Source organism: Idiotropiscis lumnitzeri, chromosome 10 (genome assembly GCF_059441095.1).
Source record: "Idiotropiscis lumnitzeri isolate Australia: NSW breed Sydney's pygmy pipehorse chromosome 10, RoL_Ilum_1.0, whole genome shotgun sequence".
Taxonomy (NCBI): domain Eukaryota; kingdom Metazoa; phylum Chordata; class Actinopteri; order Syngnathiformes; family Syngnathidae; genus Idiotropiscis; species Idiotropiscis lumnitzeri.
The window spans coordinates 9,739,514-9,751,941 of record NC_142400.1 but is presented as its reverse complement, the minus strand read 5'-3'; the positions used below and the strand labels follow the sequence as shown (position 1 = coordinate 9,751,941).

At 41.2% G+C, this 12,428-nt stretch overlaps 1 protein-coding gene across 1 annotated transcript; it reads left to right on the top strand.

The window, feature by feature from the left end:
* The first annotated feature begins 989 nt into the window (after nt 1–989).
* Nucleotides 990–11,843, top strand: nradd (neurotrophin receptor associated death domain). The gene is made up of 6 exons (XM_088306900.1): nt 990–1,346; nt 7,298–7,430; nt 7,522–7,875; nt 9,845–10,049; nt 10,146–10,288; nt 10,735–11,843. Exons 1-6 carry the CDS (start codon nt 1,308–1,310, stop codon nt 11,046–11,048), a joined length of 1,188 nt encoding a protein of 395 aa, XP_088163026.1. The 5' UTR covers nt 990–1,307; the 3' UTR covers nt 11,049–11,843.
* Nucleotides 11,844–12,428: the final 585 nt, after the last annotated feature.

The window sequence follows — 12,428 nt, the reverse complement described above, 5'->3', positions numbered from 1 at the left end:
GGGGATGCCGTTTGATTCGCGTTCTCCTCTTTTGTCACTGATAACAAGTGATCACAGGCCGGCGCGACTATCCCGAAGTTTTAATGACGTTTAATACCTCACCACAGCTCACTTTTACAACGTGTGTAACGCAGGCCATAAAGTAACAAATAGTCATATTTTTAAATCAATCTATACATATATAATATATATCGTGACGTAGAATAGATACGTTGACTCGTGATTTGGTATGCATTGGATCATGTCATTCCTTTCATATAAGTAGATAAATAAATAGGTCACACATTGCTATTATTTTCCTTGAAACATAAAGTGGTATGCGTTGGATCATGACTTGTTCCTTTCATAAAAATAGCTGTAATAAATTGATAATGTATTTCTTCATTATCATCATCATCAACATTGTCATCATCTTTAACAAATGATGTGTTATGCTTCGGATCATGAGCAACGTCTCTCATATGAATAGAGAATTTGAGTTTTTTCTAAATCTTCTTATTGTTTTTAAAACTACACTAAAATCGAGGTGCATAGATATAAGTATCTTTAGTGAAACATTATGTGATCATTGATTATGAGCTGCTCCTTTTATAAAAAGGGAAGTGTGACGTATTGGCCACATAAAACATATCTTGTTGACACTTTTTAGGCCTATACCGAGGGAAAATAACTACCAGCATTTAGATTAGGGTAATTAAAATATCGATGAATATTCTGACACTTTAATTAAATATTTAATTTAATGAGGCAGCTGTACAGAAACATCTCATGTGCCACCACATACCACATTCATTGAATATTTCATGGTATTTCTATAATTGAATGCATTTTATTTGATAATGAAAAATAATGATGAAAATTCATACCAGACGAGCGGCAGGATTGACCACGCCCTTGCAGGGATGCAGCCAATCAGAAGGCCCGTGTGCGGTCGGAGGGCATGGGAGGAGGAAAATGTTTAAGCAGAGCTGGTAGCAACTTTTCTTGCCTGTGCTGTGGAGCTGCAGCCGAAGACGCATACACGCACAAACACGGCCGCCGCATCCTGCGAGCTGAAACAAAAGAAACTTTGTGCCAATCGGCGAAAAACGGACGAACCAGAAATGACCGAGGGACTATGAACGCATCACTGTCTGTCTGAAAAGACAAGACGAGAGTTTTGTTGGACTATGAGCGAATTTTTGGGCTTTACCAAGCACAACAGACTTTTTTCCTTTTTTTGACGTCCCTCATGACACACTTTTGGATAAGATTCTGCTGGTTTTGACTCCCCTCTCTATCGTTCATCATACGAAAAGTCTAAAAGGATGGCACCAATTCTCATCTGCGGGGTTATTCTACTCAAAGTAAGAAAAATGTCTTTACTACTGTCAATAATATTTTTGTCAATCCCCACCTATATTTTAAACGGCGTTTAAACAACTTTGTCGTAACTTTGGTAGTTAGTGTAATACAGCAAAAATAAGTAACTCAGAATTGAATCCACGATGTGTTTTTTTTAACATGAAGTGACAAAACCCGTCACCGTTAACTGCATGGCACTTAAAAAGTTTTTCAGTCCTTTGTGGCACACTTCCTGCAAACACACGCGCACGCACACGCACTACTAACAGCCCGCTGTGGAGTTTTCATCCTGGAAAAAAAATTCCCTCTCTCTCTCTTTTTTTTACAGGGGTTAATGTATTCATCTGTGAAAAATAAGAACGCCACATGACACTTTATTTTCCACCCTCAGCCATCATAATTGCCAGCAGCTAAAATAAAGCAGCTTGAAAATTCGTTATATTCACTAAAGCCATAAGAATGATTTAGAACGATTTAGTGAATTTGTCACGTGCCATCACGTGTTACTATTGTTGTTATGAAATCAATTAACCGGTATAACGAAGCGTCCAGTCACAGACATCTGCCAGTTAAAAGCGCCCGAAGGCTTGTAGGCTCGTCTGGACATGCTCCCCACTGAAAACACTTTCGCACATCAAAGAGGTATATGTGTATAGTTTATATAAAATCGTGTAAATAGTTGTTTTGAGGACTGGACTTGTTATTATCTTATCTTATCTCAGGGGCATCTTTTTAATTTTATTATTTTTGTTTTGTTTCGGGGTTTTTTTTCTGGAAATGACTGTTGTGTGCCTGCCAGGCCAGTAGATGGCGATGCTACTTTGTAAAGCAGCATGCACGCTAACTAAAATTTCCATTTTTTTTTTTTTTATGTATCAAAATCAAATCAGATTCTTTTTTACAGACCCCTGGGCAAACAGCCTACACTGTTGGGAAAAAAAGCAAAGCAAAGCAAAAAATAAATAAAAATTAAATAAATTCCTAAATAATTTTAATTTCAAATTTTAAATTGATTATATTTATGTCAACTTACACTCCTCTGTGTAGCCTGTTTAGTGTTTCTCACTACACAGAAGCATATATTTGTAAAAGGCATTATACAAGAGGCGAAATGTCTCCAAATGTGGAACTCATATCATGTTTTACTCAAATAATTATTCCTAAAAGTATATTTAATATTATTGGAAGACAAAGAAACTTTAAACATTAACACTGTGGAAAATGAAAAGAAATGAATCTATTAAATGCACTGCTCATGAAACTAAAATACAATGTTTCAGAAGTAAATGTTGGTAAGCAAACAATTCTATATGAAAATGTATTGTACTTATAATATAAATAGACCTGAAGGGAATATAACAAATGCTGAAATATGAATTTTAGAAAAGGTTTAAACCACATAAAATGACATTATGCGGTTAGATTATTATTATCTTTTTAAAATGATTTTCAAGTACCACTGGTGATAGGCTACTTGTACCACACTTGTAGAATCACTGATGTAGAAATTAGTCGTATATTTTTTTTTTGTCATTTTTAAACTGTAGCACTTCTGCAGAATTAACTGTATTATTATTTCCAAAATTCAAATGTGTTAAATGTATGGGTAAAACTGTTTCGTTGACTAATACTTTGAATTCATTTTTTACAATAAGTCAACATTTGATGAGATAAATACTCGAAATGCAGAGAACAAATACAAATTAAAGACTTAAAGAAAAGTCTGAGCGAACGCAAAAATTACTCTTGGTAATGTAAATGGTCATTGGTCATTGGATTACTGAACGGGGCATACATACAATTTGTGGCCCCCAGGCCATGTTTGCGCACCCTGCTCTAGACCAAAAAGACAGTACAAGATGTAACTTTCAAATGTCACTCCTTTTACAGAAACGCTGTGGGCATGCCAACAAACCTCAAATCCGTTTCCAATTACAAACAAGGTGGTGTAAACGGCCCGCGCTTATAATGGAGTCCTCCTATTGTTACTTTGGGCATCTTGCTGTGAAAATGTGGCCTGACTCTCAGCATCTCACTATCGCTGGGGTCTGGATATCCGGAGTGGAGCGATTATCCTTATTTTCTCCCACACTGTGGCCCATAAAGTGTGCGGGGGGAGGGGGGGGGCCTTTAGTTTGTTCGTGGGTTATCACAGAATTTTCATTAAACAGAATTCCCCATGAGCGGGAATGGTTGGATTGTAAATTTCAAGCACTTAAGCACTCTTTCATGCAAGATGACAAGTCTTCTGTTTGATTTACTGTCATCGTTTTGCACAACCAAGCATCCTTTAATTTGTCCCTCATGCTCCTTGTATATACTAATGACAGTAATCAGCATGCAGGGGGGACCCCACAACTTTACCCCCCCCCCCCCCCCCCACCCCACCCTTAACCCCTTCCCAAGCCCATAGGCATGCTTTCTGTGCTGAAAGAGGGCCTGTCTGTTTGTGGCCGCGGCGTGATAATGTAGTTCACGGGTCAGTGTGCTCACGTGAAGTGTGAGTGCATCCTTTTGTGTGTTTATTTTCACGCAGATTAAATTAACTGCATAAATACCATCACATGTGCTTAAAAAGAGAGCTTTGACTCGCTTCAAAGCACACAGAAAATATTTCAGTAAGCTTGGCTGAGGGCTGCGTGTGAGCATGTGTGTGTGTGTTGACTGAGCGACTTCGGCAGCCGTGCAGTTAGAGAGCCTCCACATTGTAAGGCCCGCTCCTCGGTGGTCCGTCTATTCCCAGTGGGGACTCCCTTCAAATTGCAACTTTTTCATACGCTAATGGAAAAAAAAGCAACCGCGGCCCCCATTTGCTTCTTTTTCAAATCTGACTCTGTGGCCCTAAAGGCAGCAGATAAGCGTCAGTGTGCTTGAGTGCGTACACAGCCACTTAAAGCCTCCTTGAAATGTGCACACAAAGTCACAGCAGGACATTTAATAGTAGTTCACTGCTTGATTTGGAATTTTTTTTAAGCAGGGGATTGTCTACTTGGAGAGATTTAAAAAAAAAACTCACTTCTCTCGCATGTACACTCAACACAAGTCGTGAAAAAGGATTTATGATTGCGACAGTGAACCTCTGGAACCGATTCATTATAAATATGAACAAATTGGTGGTTGGCTTTCCAGAACAGACAGCGTGCGATGTTGGAGGGGGGGGGGGGATTTAAGAGGGTTTTTATTTCTTCAGGCATAAGATTCTCTAATAAAAATGGAATAATAAACAATAAGGCGCAAAAAAAAGAAACATTTCAACCTCTCTGAATTTGACAAATGAGGAGGCTGTAGTAAAAGTTTCTTGACTGATGACAAGTCGGGATGTTGCGGGCCTTTCAGTCCACTGGCTTAATGCTAACACACGACGAGAAACACCTTCGATGGGCGAACAAACAGCCTCCGTGTGGCACTCTAACGAAGCTTGCAAAGAAACTTGAACACAAACAATGCAGCAGCACATGTAGACTGTCAATAAAACCATATTTATATCTATATATTCTTCATACATTCTTAAATTCATAACAAATCATGAAGACTGTCACAACTCTGTAAAGCTGCAGTAGTTGTCCTTCACCGAGGATAAAGAACATACAACCGTGCGAATCATCAATATTTTCTGTCCTCATGAGGTTGCACAAAAACATCTTTGGTAGTTTGGTTGGTTTGTGTTCACATTGAGCAAGCAGATAAATGGTGTATGTGGTTAGATTAAATACACATGTAAAGTTGAAACATCAACTGAGTGTGATAACAAACAGCTTGAAGCGTTTGGCCTTTTTTTGGAGGAATTGTTCACTATCTGCAGCTGGTTGTGACGATTTCTGCCATAATTTTATTCTCAAGACAAAAAAAAAAAAAAAAAACGGTCGCTCGGCTCTTGAAAAACTAATTAAGTCACAAGGACGATATGAAGTACTAAAATAAAAAAAAAAAGTGCCTCCCACCCAATTCAAACTTGTCAAAATAACAAAACACCAAACATCTGTTTGCATTCGAATTGTACCCAACGTGAAATTACCCAGAATGTCTCGCCTGCACATTAACAAGTGTTCTGCTCATCCCATGGTTGAAAAATCCTGCTGGTAAACATTAGCCGTGATTCCATTCATAAAGTGGAGAATGGCTTAGTCACCAGTCTGCCGCACAGACGAGTGCTTCCACTGTGGCTGGACGCCTCATTTCATTGTGCGCTCGCATGGGCACCGCCAGCCGGGCCTTTTTGGACACTCTGGCCTGATTCTGGCTTGCAGGCAGGCCCGAAATCACTCAGGCGATGTGTTACGGATCAGAGCCCCGAGCTGAGCCGCCATCTCCAAATATTAATCAAAGTCCAGGAGTTCAGTCTGTTTTCTGTGCTCCAAACGCGGTTCTGGTCTGGCAAATCCAAACATCTTACTGCTTTGTGCCGGATGCCGCCGCCCACACGTCCTAATACGTCTGATCTGGGTTTTGTTGCCGGTTGATGTTCAGATATCAGGCTCCTCTGAAAGGCCCGCACTGAGCCCGACTGTTGTTTTTGGATCCAGGCAAGCCCCCCAATTCTAAACTCTTTCTCCAGTCCGATCAGCTTGGAGCCTTTTTGGATCACAGCGTGAACTCGAAAAGGGGGCTTTTGGTTGGCGGCCTTGCAAGTTCACGCACGTTGTTGCCGTTTCTTCAGACTTCCGAGACAAAGAAAGACATCAACGGGTTGTTTGGCTGTTGCTTTTCTTCCTTTAGGTTCGTTGTTGGACATCTGTTTGCTCTCGTCAGACCCCCTCCGGGGCACGGCGGGCCAATCTGCCTTTAAATGTGTGCGTGTTTAAGATGCCTGCAGAAGGGGAGTAGTGAAATAGTGAGCCTCCGCCACACACCTGCAGGGCTCTTGGGGACTTCAAAGCTCTCGCTCTCCCCAAGACAGACACTCGCATGCTGGGCAGCCGGGTGCAACCGACACCCTCGCCTCAGGCTGCGAGTGTCCCCTTCATATGCCTCCCCCCGCCTCCCACATCTTTCTCCGGAGAAAAGTCCAACCATTGTCATTCGTTCACCGTGAGCCGGAGGTGTCGAAGCTCTTCTCCCTTCCTCCTTTTTTCCCCTCGCTCCCCCTCTTCTTCTTCGCAGCGCTCCAAAGCCATCTGATTCGAGCCAGCCTCTGCTGTCAGGCGCCAAACCCCACTGCACAATCTGTTAGGAATGTCTGATCTATGCCTCGTGTCATAACTCACGCTGGGCTCTACATTACCCACTTGTAGATAAGGGCTACGAGCACTTTAATGGGCCCCAAACCGTGGCAGATGGAAAGATTAAACAGGGGGAGAAAAAGACCCCATTTCAGTCACCCACTGCCATGATTATTTATTTATTTTTATTGCTCATGAATGTGACATTTCCCACATTGCCAAAAAAAAAGAGCATATGAAGATCCAAAATGATGCGCAAACAAAAATGGGACTTTATTAACGAGAAACCTTCATTTCTATGCCACCATGACAGTTGTCGTTATTTTTTTTATTTATTTTTTTTAGGGGTTGGTAGCGACACCGGCGATTATTTTAAGGTATCGGGTACCCATTGAGGTCAGCCATCGATACTTAAGGCAAAATAAATATGACCTCCCCTCTGCTCCTCGGTGGTAGTTGCCGCTTGTACTGCGACAGTTTGAAACATCAGCGAAACATCATCTGTTTTTTTTTTTGCCAGTGATACAATCCAGAAAATCAGTGTGATGGATTTTGCATATTCTTCTCAAGAAGTGATATGAACAGCAAAACCGTGCATTTGTGCTTTATAATTACTTTGCTTCAGATGACATTGACTTCATCACTTCTCTTAATTGAAATTTCAAAAAGATCTTGAAATTAGATGTGTAATTGTTGTTCGACTGAGATATCCGACCTGCTAAATGTGAAAGAACTGGGCTACAGCATACCCTCCTTGAAAGCAATATTTATTTATTTTTCTAATTTCCTCCTAGATTGTCTTCAGTGATGCTTGCACCAGCGGACAGATCACTGAATCCGGCGAGTGTTGCAGTGTGTGTCCCGTGGGCTTTGGCGTGGCGGTAGAGTGTGGAAAAGAAGATACCAAATGCACACCATGCCCACAGGGTAAGCAATTATCGTATTGTGTTACCACACTAATACAGAAGAGCCTAATTGCATGTCAGAGTAAATGCCGTCCGTGCCATCTCCCACCCAGGAACTTTCTCCTCCTCTGAAGACCTCGGTCGTTGCTTCCCGTGCTCACAGTGCCCGTACGGCGTCCCCACATTGGCTGCGTGCTCCGCCGTTGAAGACACGCAATGCGAATGCGACAGTGGCTTTTTCTACTTCCGAGCCTACGGTCTGTGCGCGCCTTGTTCCAAATGCAAGCGTGGCGAGGGGGCGGCGCAGGAGTGCGGTCCCAAAGGGGACACGCAGTGTCGGCTCTGTGGCCCGGGAACCTTCTCTGAAGAGCACGCCAACACCAAGCCGTGCCAGAGCTGCACCCAGTGCACGGACAGCGAGGTGGAGATCCGACCCTGCATGCCAAACTCGGACACTCTCTGCATGGGTAAGTTGCGATGAAAATATAGAGGGAGAGAAAAAAAGTGAAGAAAAAAAAATGTGTTTACACCACAATGAAACTGAAACTTCTGTCCACTAAGTAGCTGCAGAAATACAATAGTGGGACTTTATGGCAAACCAGAGAGACTGTCTAATTTACCAGTTCGTTAAATAAACCAGTAAAACCTTCTATTGTAAATATGAATAGATAACTATGGGGCAAACTAACAATCATTGTTTTTTTTAATATATTTTAAATTTGATTAGAGAATCTCTCTGAATGTGATCACGCTTTTATTTAATTGCTATAAACACACTGCAAATAAAACTCCTTCTAGCTAGCTACTGTAGCGATCTAGCTAGCTGGCAAGCGAGCTAGCTTTTCATCTAGCTAGCTCATTAGTGTGCCGTGGCAAATAATCCAATTTCTCTTGACTAGTCAGAAAAAGTACCAAATTATATATATATATATATATATATATGTATATATTTCTTTGGCTAATTTGGTACTTTTTCTGACTAGTCAAGAGAAATTGGATTATTTGCCATATATATATATATATATATATATATATATATAGATAGATAGATAGATATATAATTATTTTTTATTAATTTATTATACTGGGCTTTGGTCCACTATTGTTACCCATGTGCGCGTCCTCCATTTTCATAGAAGACTGTTTTCAATCGGAAATAGTAATGATGTGTTTTTCAAAACCTTCCACTTTGAAAAGAGTTTTCACTCTCGCTGATGTCGTGTGAAGGAACAGCCAAGACGACTTGGAACAAGTGTCACGTAAATGGCCTCTGAGAGATAAAAAGAATCTGAAAGTAGTGGGAGGGCTTCAGAACAAAAAACACAGACATGTGGTCAACATCTGAATCCACACCTCGCTAGAAGTGCAGATCTTCACAACCAGGAAGCAGCATCAGAGAAGAAAAGAGCACTGTAGTTCAGCACTTGGACGTTAACTGCTCCTGGCTCGTCTCCTGGCTTGCAAATTGCAACGGGAGTAAGGTCATCTGTACACATGTCGTGACTCTTTGACCTGCGAGGGGTCACCGAAGTAGCTGGTGGCGTTTGAGCCTAAAATAGGCAAACCACAGGAGGGAGACAGAGGCTGGGAATGGAAGGTTTTAAACCTCAGCGGGAGTTCAACGCCTGATATGATCAGTCAGTGGCGAGAAGCATTTGGTACCTGGGCCTTAAGTGGAGCGTTACCAGGTGACCCCATACAGTTCAGAATCAATACTCATCCAATAACTTGAGGAATCACACAAGACATTTAAATCGAATTCCTCACACTAACAACAAATGCTAATTGTTAAATTTAGTCATGTGTGCAGATCCTTCCAGATGTGTTCTGTAAATTGTTTCGCTCAGACTAACCAAGCAGGAGACATAAAATTGCCGATGTCATCGAGTGCCAGCACACTGCTCCTGTGAGGACGAAAAATCGGATCTGGTTAACATCTTGACTAATGTAGCGATCCAACTTCTGAGCGTTTAGACAAACACTGCAGCTAAAATCGTAGACAGACTGACAGACATTAATATTCAAAGGCATACTTTAGTTTCTTTATCCTTTGTGAAAAATGCCTAATTATACCGCAGCTTATTGAGCCATGCAGTTGTAAAATTCATCTTTGTGTATTATGCACATCTGTATTATACCACCCTCTAGTGGCCAAAGTGCACACACCCGAAGGAGCTCGTTATTGTGCTTTGTGATGCACTCACTGTTTAAAATTTTATTTCATAATGTTATTACTATATATATTTACAGAGTACAATATTACAGTACTCTAGCATGCTATTTTTTTCCAGCCAAGAGAAACATTATAAGATGACAACTGATGGGAATAAATAAATAAAATGTCATGGTCCCAATATTATAATTTAGGTTGGAATGTCGGCCAGAGCTTCAAATTGTCCTTAACTGCAAACGCAATAACTGCATTTCTCTCATCAGATAAAAAGCTGCACATTCTCTCTGATGGGTCCCGCGACGCTCCGAGCAGGTCTGGAGTGGAGGATGTGACACCTGGTGGAGAAAGTTTAGCCCCAGGGACCCCCATCACCCCCCAGGGTGAGAAAGGCAGCAACAACATCCTGGTCTACGTGTCCGTGCTCGCCGCGGTGGTCCTGGGCCTGCTCGTCTACGTGGCTTACAAGTGGTAAATCCTCACCGGTGACGGGCCCGTGTCCTTATATGGGAAGGACTCGAGAGAAAAGGCCAGTTTTGCTGACATTGTTTTCTCTGCTCGTCGCAGCTGGAGATCGTGTAAACAAAAGAAGGCCCTGTCCAAGGCGCGTGCGGCCGAGTTGGGAGCGTCTCCAGAGGGAGAGAAGCTGCAAAGTGACAGCGGAGTTTTTCTCGACTCGCAGAGTCTGCAAGACAATCAGCCCAGCAAAGGTGTGGTAAGCCGCCGACAAGCACGCAATTATAGTGAGGCTTCAAAACTACAATTTTTTTTTTTTAGAAAAAGTCCAACTTTTACCCACTAAAAATGCTTGTGGAAAAACAATTAAACATCCGGTTTACAATTCTGAGACATTGTGGCGTCTGGGAGACTTTTGAAGTGTCTTTATTTTCTAAAACAAACTGGAATGCAATGCCAAACAACTGGAATTTGAACTTGGAAACCTTCAATTTTGGAAAACTACTTTTTATTTCTGCACTTTGCTTTTAAATTATTCTTTTTTTTTTAATATATTAAATTAATTAGCTCTCAAATGTCGTTTTGTAACTATGTGAAGCACATTGCGTTACCTTCTGTATAAAATGCCTTGTCTATACAGTTGGCAACTAAAGTGAACACACCCTCAGTGAAACTGTCAATATTCCCAAACCCACCCCAGGTACAAAGAGGGACAGCAAGCAGGACACCCGCCTGTATATCAACCTGGCGCCCCACAGACGGGAAGAGGTAGAGCGCCTCCTGCAGGAAGGAGCGGGCCGCGGCTGGCGACAGCTGGGCCAGGCGCTGGGCTACGAAACTGAACAGCTGGACCTGTTTGGGCACGGCGAGGCCCCCGCGCACACTCTGCTCTCCAACTGGGCCCAGAAAGAAGGCTCCACTCTGGGACTGCTGTGCTCGGCGCTGGCTCGCATCGAGAGACCCGACGTTGTCTCGTCTCTGAACTGCCCCGCGCAGGGCGTGTCGCTAGTGTGACGAAGTGGTGCCCGCCTCCAGCCCACACACACACACGCGCAAGGTCACCACTATGACTATGGAGAATGCCAGTGGTTGTTTTGTCTTCATGGAAACGTATGAGTCTTTCTAACCAACAGAAAAAAAGTATTATATCCACAAAGTGTCATTTTACTTTATTAAGGATTTCCACAAGTTGAATTTTTTTTTTTCTTTCCACGGGCCATTTTTAAGTCATACCAGCCCGCAAAGAGATTCCAAGTCAATAATGAGAATTTCTCACAAAGGAGTCTGATAGAACATGTGACAATAGTTAAGGACTGGAAACTAGATTGCATGCATAAAGGAGATCATTGTTGACATAAAACACTTAAAATGTCCTTTTCGGTATGTGTGACATGTTTTATTGTTTTGTTCTGTGTTGGTATTTCTTCAAAAAGAGCAAACATCGAGAATGAGGTAGTTTAATGGATGATAGTAACACGACTTTGAGCTCTTCCTCGCTGTGATTGTGAATATCCCAAATGTTTTTTCGGAGTCGGTCGGAGCGAGGTTCACATAATGAGAACTGACAAAAGGGATGACAATACAACGAAACATCTTCCCTTTTTGCTTTCTGTATTTATTTTACTACCGTTTGAATCCTCCCACCCCACTCTTGAGATGTCATCAGATGGTTTTGTTCATTTTTTTAATGGCAATCATGCATGGTGTTTTTTATTTTTGTTTTTTGTGTGTATATATTTTCATCTTACTGTGCCTTTTGTGTCGTGTCATTCAATGAATAAATAATTTGTAATACAAAGTAAAACTGAATATTTTTGTGTTATTCATTCATCTTGCTCTCTCTTAATATATTATACATTTTTGATGTTTGTATGATTTTAAAAGTGTATTTAAAGCCCTTTGAAAAAAAATTTCAAGGTGTATGAAAATATTGTGAATTTCACTTATAGCGGGGATGTTCTGGAATGTAACTCTGCGATGGAGGTGGATTTACTGTATAACTGTTTAAACGTACAAGTATATTTAAAAAATATATATATCAAGACTACTGACTAGCGAAGTACGTCTCTCCAACATAGACAATTCGATACGATTCAAATATTTTTAAAATGTAACAATTCAATTCGGTTCATCAAATCAAAACCGATTTTCCGATTTGAATTATTTTTTTGTTAAAATGGAGCTGAGTTGTTTTCTTTTCTAATGTGGGATTTAAAGATTTCATTTTACTACAGTGCAATGTTGAATTAAATTTATTTAATTGTTCAGCGATAATTCTGTTTATCTCAGTTAGCTATGTGGGTTAACATATTGTTTTAGAAACAGCACCACTGCAAACTACTGATTTTCATAAACTGGAAGACAAGATCTCTGACCTTCAGTTTCCATTTTTTT